Source organism: Gossypium hirsutum, chromosome A10, assembly GCF_007990345.1.
Source record: "Gossypium hirsutum isolate 1008001.06 chromosome A10, Gossypium_hirsutum_v2.1, whole genome shotgun sequence".
In the NCBI taxonomy this organism is placed as follows: Eukaryota; Viridiplantae; Streptophyta; class Magnoliopsida; order Malvales; family Malvaceae; genus Gossypium; species Gossypium hirsutum.
The window spans coordinates 97,570,405-97,581,035 of record NC_053433.1 but is presented as its reverse complement, the minus strand read 5'-3'; the positions used below and the strand labels follow the sequence as shown (position 1 = coordinate 97,581,035).

Genomic DNA, 10,631 nt, shown 5'->3' with positions numbered 1-10,631 from the left:
AAGTCCGGTAATGCCTCGTACCCTATTTCGGCATCAAATACGAGTAAAGGGTGTTTCATTATAAGTTAATAATGGTTGGTTATAAATATATATATGAGTATATGTTTATGTTTAAGGTTATAGTATGGCAGGTTTAAGTTAATGTTTAAATGAAAATGATATAGGTAAATTAGATTGACTTTAGCATGTTTACAAATTGGATTTATATGATGTCTTATTGATGTGTTTCGATGATATAATTGTGGTACCTATAAGGGTACATTGGTTAGATACCTAGGTAGACTGTTCTGACATGTTTTGAATGTATTTGATCTAAAAAGTCCGGTAATGTTTCGTAACCCTATTCTGATGACAGATAAGGGTTAGGGATGTTACATGTCTTATTTGGCTGGGCATCTACAGTGGCTTGTGTTGATAGGGGTCTAAAGTAATGAGAAACATCTAGGAAGCTTCTTCATTTCCATATCAAGCATGCTCAAGATAGATGAAACAAGTGGCTGATCGAAGGAGTGATTGGACTTTTAACGTGGGAGAATTAGTCTATCTCAGATTGCAGCCATACAGACAACGCTCATTTAGAAGGGTCCTTAACCAAAAATTAGCCCTAAAATTTTTAGGCCTTTTCTGGTGTTGGCTAAGATCAAGTCAATGGTTTATCGCCTCCAACTTCCACCTGGGTCAGGCATCCACCCTACCTTCCATGTCTTCTAACTCAATAATCATGCTGGTAAGCAACTTGTACAGGCCATCTTACCCTTGGTTGGACCAGATGGAGCCATGACCAAAGAACCCAACCATATTATTAATTGTCGAATGGTCCGTCAGGGTAATCATGCTGTCACTGAAGTGCTTGTAGAGTGGACCAACACTTTTCCTGAGGATGCTATGTGGGAAGTCTTCTAACATCTACAATAGCAATTTCCTTCCTTCGATCATTGAGGTAAGGATCTTTTTGCACAATGGAGTATTGATGTGGTAGTTATGTTAGTTAACCAGATGTTGTGTTTTGGTTCCAAATATGTAAATAAAGTGGTGCATTTTAGCTAAGTGATTTAGTGGCCCGTGTTTTAATGAAACGAAACATTTCACTTTAAATGAAATGGTGCATTTTATAACCTTGGTTTACAGCTGTAGTAATAGTTGATAAATGAATTTAGGTGCAACAATCATACTTTTTTCCATTTTTAGCGAAGGCTTGTAACAAGAGGAGGTTATGAAAATTGAAGAAATTGCCTTATCCCTCTTTCATTTTCTCTGTGTTTTCTCTTGCTTCTTCCTTCTTTTCTTCTCTTTTTCTATCACTTTCTGCAGCAATTGTAACAGATCCCACCAATATTCTCGTTTCTCTTCCCCAAGTTTGCTTGATGACTCTCTGTTCCTCACTTCCTTAGATCTAGTTGAAGATATTAAATTTCTTTTGCCTTCATCATCATCATATATTCTATCAAGTATAGTTAAAGATATCAAGACATTGGTTTTCTTGAATCTTGAAAATGGTTAGTTTGAATTTTTTTATTTTACTTTTTGGGTGTGTAGTGAAGATTTTCAAACAATTTTTTTCCTCCAATTTTATTTTGGGATTGAAAGGAAGATGAAATCGCTTAGATCTAAAGTGGAAATAAATGTTGATGTGGTGTAAATTAATTGGATAGGCCTATTGCTGAGATAGTGGTAAGGGTTCATAGAATAATTTCTCGATCAAATGGTATATAAAGTTGTATTACATTTGAAGATTTTATTAGAGATACAATCTAATCCCAATAATTAATATTATTAGTATATTTTAATTAAATTTTTCAAAATTTTCAAAAATGATATGAATTTCAAATGTTCTTATAATTGTTTGAAATGTTAATATAAATGTATAACAATCACTTCTCTAAAATTTTGATAGACAAATGAAACTAATATAGAAATAGTTAACTATATTTCAAAATGTAAAAAATTAAAATTAATCAAAATACAATAAAAAATTAAATTGACCAATAACATTGACTTGCCCTATAATTTAACCTAATATATAATAGAGGGTTTCGTTTTCGAACTGTAAAGTAAGATTATATAAATCAAAATTAGCAGATAAAATCACAAAATGAATTTGTTTCCTTTCTGTGTAGAATGCATTTCACTTTGCTTCATGCTCTTTTCCGTTCTTTTTGACAATTTATTAGATATAAATTCCTTGCTTTGCTGTTGGTCTGTTCCTTTTACTGTTCTCTTTTCTAAAACCACAATTATTGGACCGTCCACTGCAGCTTTATACCCTTTACTTTTTAGTAGTTGTGTATCACGACTTTGGGCATTTGCCATAATGTGTTTGTTTTTATATATATAATTTCTCAAATTATTCATAATTTTTTTTAATTTAAAAAGAGATAAATAACATGCTCAAAATTATTTTTTTTATATTAATAATAATATTAATATTAATCGAATTAAAACTCAATTAGGTTGTTCTTTCCAATACTCTTTCCTATGAATTAATTGCTATAACATTATAATACATTCATAATTCAACAATGTGTAGAACATCCTAACATGTAAATAATGATACAAAATTATTTAATATGATTGATTAAAATAACATTCATTAAATTTATAAAAAGAGAGATTCACTTGCACCAATATTTAATAGTAAAATTAAAGTTGTGTTATACTTTTTCATATTCTTTTATATGATTAATATTTTAAAATTTTAATCATTAAATTTATGTATATAATTATACTTATTATGCATGTAAAATTTTAAATAGATTCGATACCTATATCATATCAATTTAAAATATTATATATATTAATATGATATGTGCTCAAAGCCATCATTTAGAACTATTTAAATACAAATTATTATGAAATCTGTAAAAAGAAAATGTTTCACAAGCAGAGGTAAAATGATAACATCTGCTTCATTTATTTTTTAAAATTAAAATATATCTCAAGATACATATATCATCATTTTAATTTTTTTTTAATTTTCTTTGAACAAAAAAACTTTTCTATACCAACATTTGTGTATTGATATGATAAATTACACTCTTAATGAAAGAAAACATGTTAAAATCTTAAAAAATTACATTATTAGAAGGGATACCATAAACACAAACTGTAAAACATATATGAAGTAGAAAAAAAAAAGAAGGATTATATTTCAAAATGTCCTTAAGAAAATGCAAAAAAATCAATTAAATCCTTGTATTAAATTCACACCCAATCAAGTCCCTCTATTAACGGTTTCGTTATTGATCAAACAGGCTGTTAAAATAAATTGACGGACCAATCAAATGGTGACACGTTGCAGCTTATGGTCTAATCTAATATTTTTCCATAAAAATATTAAAAATAAGAAAAAATATAGAAAATTAGAAAAATAAAAAATATTAAAAATTAAAAAATGAAAATTGATATAAAAATATAAAATTAACAAAACATTTTTAAAAATTTTTAAAAAATTATTAATATTCTATAAAAATCATAAAAAATCTTAAAAATATAAAAAAATTCAAAGTATTTAAATAGATATCAACTTATAAAAATTATAAAAAAAATCATAAAAACTTGAATTGAACTGGATTAATCGATTAGATTGATTAGACCAGAATCAAAAAGGATATTGTCAGATTGGGTCGACCATTGGTCCAGTTTTGAACACCTTTGTCAGAATATTTCATTTTGATATGTGCTAATAGTTAGATAATAAAATTTTGATTTGATAAAAAAATGTTTCAACTGCGTGTTTCCCAAGTTAATTTGTCTAATGACTTTTTTCAGATTGACACCCTTGTCGATTTTGGACTAACTCGTTCAATTCAAGTTTTTATGTTTTTTTTATACTTTTTATATGTTTATATAATTTTAGTAATTTTAATATTCTTTATAAATTTTAATAATTTATTATTATTTTTTAAGAATTATAATACATTTTTCTAATTTTAAATATTTTAAATAAGTTTTATTAATTTTATAAATTCTTGTATAATTTATTAGATTTTTATATTTTATAATTTTAAATTTATATCAATTTTAATATTTTTTATATTTTTTAAAGTTTTTTTTAAGAATTAATATTTTTATAAAAGAAATATTAAATTAAACTAAATTTTTTTATAAATTACTATTTAATTCATCTGTGAATTTATTTTAACAGTTAATATGATGAATGAACTATAACTATAATAAAGAGGTCGCAATTTTGTTCTCTTCCATGGATAGTCAGTTTAAATACTGGCCCACAACAATAATATATCATCGCCTCTCCCAAGGCGTTAATTCGTGCTCCTCTCCTACATACACCTAGGAATTCTCCTCTGTTGCTTTATAAGATGAGATTGATCCAGGGAATAGCTAATTTTAGGCGTCTTTACGCTAATTCTATAGACTTGAACACAAAATCCTACCTCTCCACGACAAAGCGTGCATTTTGCAGGCCAAGTGAACACGCAAAGGTCGTTAACACCACCATCACTTGTTCTCCATTTTATTGCAGCAATAACTTAGGATCGAGATCCCATTCAAGCAGACCCGAAATGGAGGGGATAGAGCATAGGGTAATCAAAGCCAATGGCATAAATATGCACGTCGCTGAGAAAGGGAAAGGCCCTGTAATCCTTTTCCTCCATGGATTCCCAGAGCTCTGGTATACATGGCGCCATCAGATCACTGCTTTTGCCTCGCTTGGGTACCGAGCTTTGGCTCCTGACCTGCGTGGATTTGGGGAAACGGAGGCACCCGATGATGCCTCCACCTATACCAGTTTAGACGTGGTGGGGGATCTCATTGCTCTCCTGGATGTTGTCGCCGCCGACCAGGACCAGGTTTTTGTCGTGGGACATGATTGGGGTGCCCTCATTGCCTGGTGGTTGTGCATGTTTAGACCAGACAGGGTTAAGGCTTTGGTTAACATGAGTGTTGCATTCAATCCTAGGAACCCTAATATGAAACCTCTTGAAGGTCTCAGAGCTTTGTATGGTGATGACTACTACATATGCAGATTTCAGGTTCTTGGTTCCGGTTCTCTTTTCCTTAATTTCCCTTTTTTTTAAAGAAAATTTTAATTTTAATTATGACCCTTTGATCTAAGAAATGCAAAGAAGCTTGAAATTCTTGGTTTTCAGATTTTTCTATAATCTCTTTATTTTAGAATCTCACATGAAGCAGTTCAATTGACATGAAATTAATTATATTTTATTCATACTTTTGTTGTTGATGTACCCTAGGTACAATCTTTTAGGTTTCTTTATGTTGGATCTACTGTTTGAAGTGTTATTTTAATCATTCTTTAGAACAATTGGAAGTGGTCTGCACTAATTTTTTATCCCATAGTTCCTATTTGAACATTATCTGCACCATGAGTCTCTGATACTCTTTCAATTGCAAAGTCTCAGAATTTTAATTTTTATTTTATTTTCCTTTCGGATGAACATTTCTGATTTATGTTACCGTACTTACGTTTAGATATGAATATATATCATATATGAATCATACTCCATATCTCGAATATTTTGTTACAATTAAACATGTATCAAATACAAGTACTTGTAAAAAATGAATGACATAAAATCTGATGCTTGGAAATATTACAGGAGCCTGGAGTCATAGAGGCTGAGTTCAGGGAGATGGGATATGAGAGAGTTCTAAAGGGATTCTTTACATACCGTGATCCATTGCCTCTTCTTATACCAAAAGGCAAATATTTTGGACAACCAGACACTCCAATAAGCTTGCCCTCATGGTTTTCAGAGGAAGATTGCAAGTATTACCTCAGCCAATATGAGAAGAAAGGCTTCACCGGGGCATTGAACTATTACCGGAATATAAACTTGTATATATGTTTACCCTTCAACTTCCATCGATGAATGCCCAAGTTTTAAGGTATTGAGTTCTGAGTTGCTTATGTTGTTTGATATATCTTTGTTGCAGAAACTGGCAACTTACTGCACCTTGGACTGGAAGTAAAATAAAAGTGCCGGTTAAGTTCATTGTTGGCGACCAGGATCTAACCTATAATGGTCCGGGAATCAAGGATTACCTACACAAGGGAGGTCTTAAGAAGAATGTTCCACTCTTGGAGCAAGTGGTTGTGATGGAGGGAGTGGCACACTTCCTCCAAGAAGAAAACCCTGATGAGGTCAATAAACATATACATGACTTCTTTAATAAGTTCTAATTCGCTATTTAAGATGTTTACCCCTGTTTTACTTGAAAAATGTTATTTCTGCCCATTTTAAGAACTTCAATCAAGTATAAGATGCAAGTAAACATATCACTCTATGAAGGGTAAACGAACTTCCATTGTTTGAAATAGGCCTCCCATTGAAATAACGGGAGTAAGGAAAAACCCTCCAACAAGATACTTTGACACTCAACCACTAGATGATAGAACTTTGATATGATTTGTGACACTCCACATCCAACACGATTATCGAATTTGAATGCATAAAGTCGTAATAATTATACATGCATACAATAATTAATTATAAAATTTTCATTATGCGAAAGAAAATTGTACTAATTAATAGTCAAATTTGACCACACATATTGGTTCAAGTTTCTATGGAGTCATATATGGATTTAGGATTCAAATTCAAATCCAAATTATCAAAATTCAACAATGTGTCTCGAGATAATAAAATCATATCTCGAGACATGCCTCCTTTGTTTTCTTATTTTTGCTTTGGAGTTAATTCATATCTCAAGACAATGACCTTTTTGCTTTGAGATAGGTCTCAAGACATAGTTTCCTTATTTTAGACCTTTAGCTTCGATATTTTGTTGTCTTGAGACATAATAGCCTGTCTCGAGACATGCTTAGTAAATTTTGAGGCCTACACCTGAAAATGCATAATTTGGTCATTTTTGTTTGAATCGTCTGGATACCAAACAATAATTTTGCCTATAATGCACCTTATATACCAATGACGTGAACTCTTAAACAAGCCTAACTAGCCAACATATTATCATTCACCATGATACGAGATAGGGGAAGAAAATCATATTCAAGTTGTTTAACTTGAAAAAGAAATATTTTAATCTGACTTGAAAAGAAGAAACCAAACAAGTTTAGAAAAATAAAGAAAAGAAAAATAACTAAAATGAGAAATGTAAGAACAAAGAATAAATATTCAGAACAATAAAGAAATAAATAAACTGTGGGGTATGCATTCTATTTTCAACCGAATAGACGGGGACGTTGCGATGTGGCGACTTGTTCCCCACATAAATCGATTTTCTTCTCCCAGTTAAACTTTGATTAGTCTAGGGACATTTTAGTATGATTAGACATCTAATTTTAAACTATTTAAAAGGGGTCTTGTATCCTTGTTTTGAGAGGTCTTACTTTTCTTTTGGGGGTGACAAGATGTAATTGTAAATGAATTTTGGTGAGAGTTTTCATGGTAACTATGGAGAGAATTTTGTTCCCGACTTAGGGTTTTGATTTTAGGGTTTGGGTTTGTATGTTTAATACATTTAAGTTTATTTTCTCCATATTGTACTATTATTTGTTAACTCATTTTGTAAAAAGTCGAAGCCTCCTTTGCCCGTAGTTTTTATCCTCTTTAGAAAAGTTTTTCTCATAAAATTTGTGTTCAATCTTCTCTGTATTTTCTATTTCGTTGTTTATACGGGTCAATTCTCAACAAAAATAGTAAACTTCAAATGCACAAACAATAGTATTATTGGTTATGTAATTTTAATATATATTTAAAAATATTGCATTTATTTTCACATTTTTTATTTTGTAATAGTAAATTTTAAAATTTGTAACACATGATTACCATAACTCATTTTAATATGATATTACAAATATTAATGGAAATCATTGAAAAATAAACGAAATAGTTATTATGTAAAGTTAAATCTGTAAAATACGTTAAATTTTTATAGTTTTATTTTAATGAAGAATTACATCTATTAGTTTTATTGAAATATTGATTTAAATATTATATTGTAGAGAAATAAAAGTTTTTTTAATATTATAAAAAGAAATAATTTAATATTATTATAAGTTTGTATAAAAAGATATAACTTAAATTTGTATAAAAATTTGTAGAAAATTTAATTGTAAATTATATATATTTTTATTTATACTATACTTAAAAATATAGTTCAAAAATTTAAAAATAGAACATAATACAAAAATTATTATAAATATAAATAATATTTATCTTAATTTTTTCATTATTAAATTTTTAATTTAAGATAATTAGATAATTTTATTTATCTAAATTAAATTTAAATAGATAAATTTAATATATTTAAATATATACCATTAATATATGTCTATATATTTTAAAAATTTATTTTAAATTATTTATTTAAATTTAAAAATTATCATAAAATATATTATTTATCTTAACATTTTATTATTTAATTTAAGTAATTAATATTTTACTATAATTATTCAATACTTTTAAACTTTATTCATTTCAATTACTTAGTTAAAATAGATTTAAATTAATGATGGTAATTATATTAAAAAACATATTTATAATAAATAAATTATATTTTAATTAATACATACAACAACCCATCACGAGAAAGAAAACCAATTATTATATAAATGTTAGTGATTTCTTATTTTAGGAAAAATAAATCAACCTAATTATTAATAAAAGTACTTTTAAAATCAATAACTTTAAATAAATAAATAAACTAGGTAACTTATAATTTTTTATGAAAAACCTATTTTGGCGTTGGAAGATTTTAACATGCCAATAATACCCCTATTTACTTCTAATGACTTATGAGAAAAAACCTATTTTGACCTTGAATTTTTTAAAAATACCAATAGTATTCCGATATACTTCCAATGACGAGTTGGTTTTATCTTATATGTAGATGCATGACTTAAACATCTTTTTCAATAATACAGGACTTATATTAATGTCGTAGAAAAATAATTATTTCATAATTATTATATTACATTATTTGTACTAACAAGTAGTTGAATGAAGATTTCTTTTCCAAGCATTTGGACAAAGTTCAAATTTTGAAGTCATTATTATTAAAAAGTTTTATTTGAATACCACCCTTACTAAAATAGGATTAGTCTCAAATGTAAAATGGATAAAAACACTTTTTATTATAATAAAAATTACATTACATCATTTTATTATTTATTGTCTTTTAAATATTTATTTATTTATTGAAGTTTGCATAAAAAAATTAACTAATTTAAATTCTGTTTGAATCAATTTGACGATTAGCTTGGGCAACACAATTGTTGGAAAATAATGGATATTTTGAAACTTTGAGGCATATTATTTTATTGATAAAATTGAAAGTTTGAATAATAAATTATTGATTTATATTCTATATAATAATATGCTCAAAATTGTTGAGTGATAGATGATAAATTGATGCTCAAATTAAATAATAGTTCTGTCACTTGATCAATAGTTGTATCTTTTGAACAATTGTATCTCTTGGTGAATAGAATCGTTGCCTTTGGTTTAATATTGCATCTTTTCATTCATTGTTTTTGTTCACTTATATCTATTAACTTTTCAACAAAACTCTTCATGAATCGGTCTAAATCTCTTCATTCATTTCCTCTCCTCTATAAAAAGCCAAGTTAGAAGACTTCCAAAACCCATCATCAAAAACTATTAATATAAAAAATTCCTTCTAAATTCATTCCTCCTGGTGATAGAGAAAGGCAAGATTATGTTTGATTGATCATTGTTGCTGTGCTACTACTGTGATTGTTTGTTGTTGTATATTGGAAACAAACATCCAACATTACACAAAACACTGAGGAAAGGTCGAATCTATCCTAAGGAAACTATTCATACAGACCTCAATAAAATTCTTCTTCTAATTTTCAACTCTGTCTAATTATAGACATTTTGTTATGTTACTGCTACTGCATTGTATTGCATTATTATTGTTACTGACATATTAATACTACATACGATATTATATTTTTCTTACATTCTAAAGAAATATGATTTGTTGTAGTTTTAATCTAAGGCATACAAATTACCATCGTAACTTATTTAGGTTGGTTTGTACTTTTGTTTCATATTTTAATTTCATTACGGATTCTGGTTTTTTATTCTGGATACAAAAAAATGTCTCATACATCAAACAACTCATCCAATTCAAAAACTGAGGCGATTGTCGCTACTTAGGCTCAGGCTGCGAGCCAAACGTTACTTGTAACTATGAGTCACAATGAAAAGCCTACGAAATTCACAAGAGATAATTTTAAAACATAGCAACAGAAAATGTTGTTCTATTTGACCATGTTGACTATGGCAAAATTTCTGAAGGATAATGCTCCTATTTTTAGAGAGGATGAGGAAGATGTTATTACTGCTTTCAACATTGCCAAATTATGGAACAACTCTAATTTCATATGTTGTAACTGCATTTTGAACGATTTATCTGATGAAATTTATAAAGTATACAATATCAAGAAAACGACTAAGGAATTATGGGAATCGCTGGACCATAATACGAAACTGAAGATGCTAGTGTTAAGAAATTCTTAGTTGCTAAGTTCTTAAACTTTGTAATGGTTGATTCTAAAACTGTTGTAAATCACATAGAATTCCAACTGATCATTCATGGTATTCTCACAGAAGAGATGGTTATAAGCGAATCCTTTCAAGTGACAGCCATTATTGAAT

At 28.4% G+C, this 10,631-nt stretch overlaps 1 protein-coding gene across 1 annotated transcript; it reads left to right on the top strand.

The window, feature by feature from the left end:
- The first annotated feature begins 4,206 nt into the window (after nucleotides 1-4,206).
- Nucleotides 4,207-6,278, top strand: LOC107896704 (epoxide hydrolase A). Its single transcript, XM_016821935.2, has 3 exons — nucleotides 4,207-4,994; nucleotides 5,580-5,818; nucleotides 5,917-6,278. Exons 1-3 carry the CDS (start codon nucleotides 4,320-4,322, stop codon nucleotides 6,161-6,163), a joined length of 1,161 nt encoding a protein of 386 aa, XP_016677424.2. The 5' UTR covers nucleotides 4,207-4,319; the 3' UTR covers nucleotides 6,164-6,278.
- Nucleotides 6,279-10,631: the final 4,353 nt, after the last annotated feature.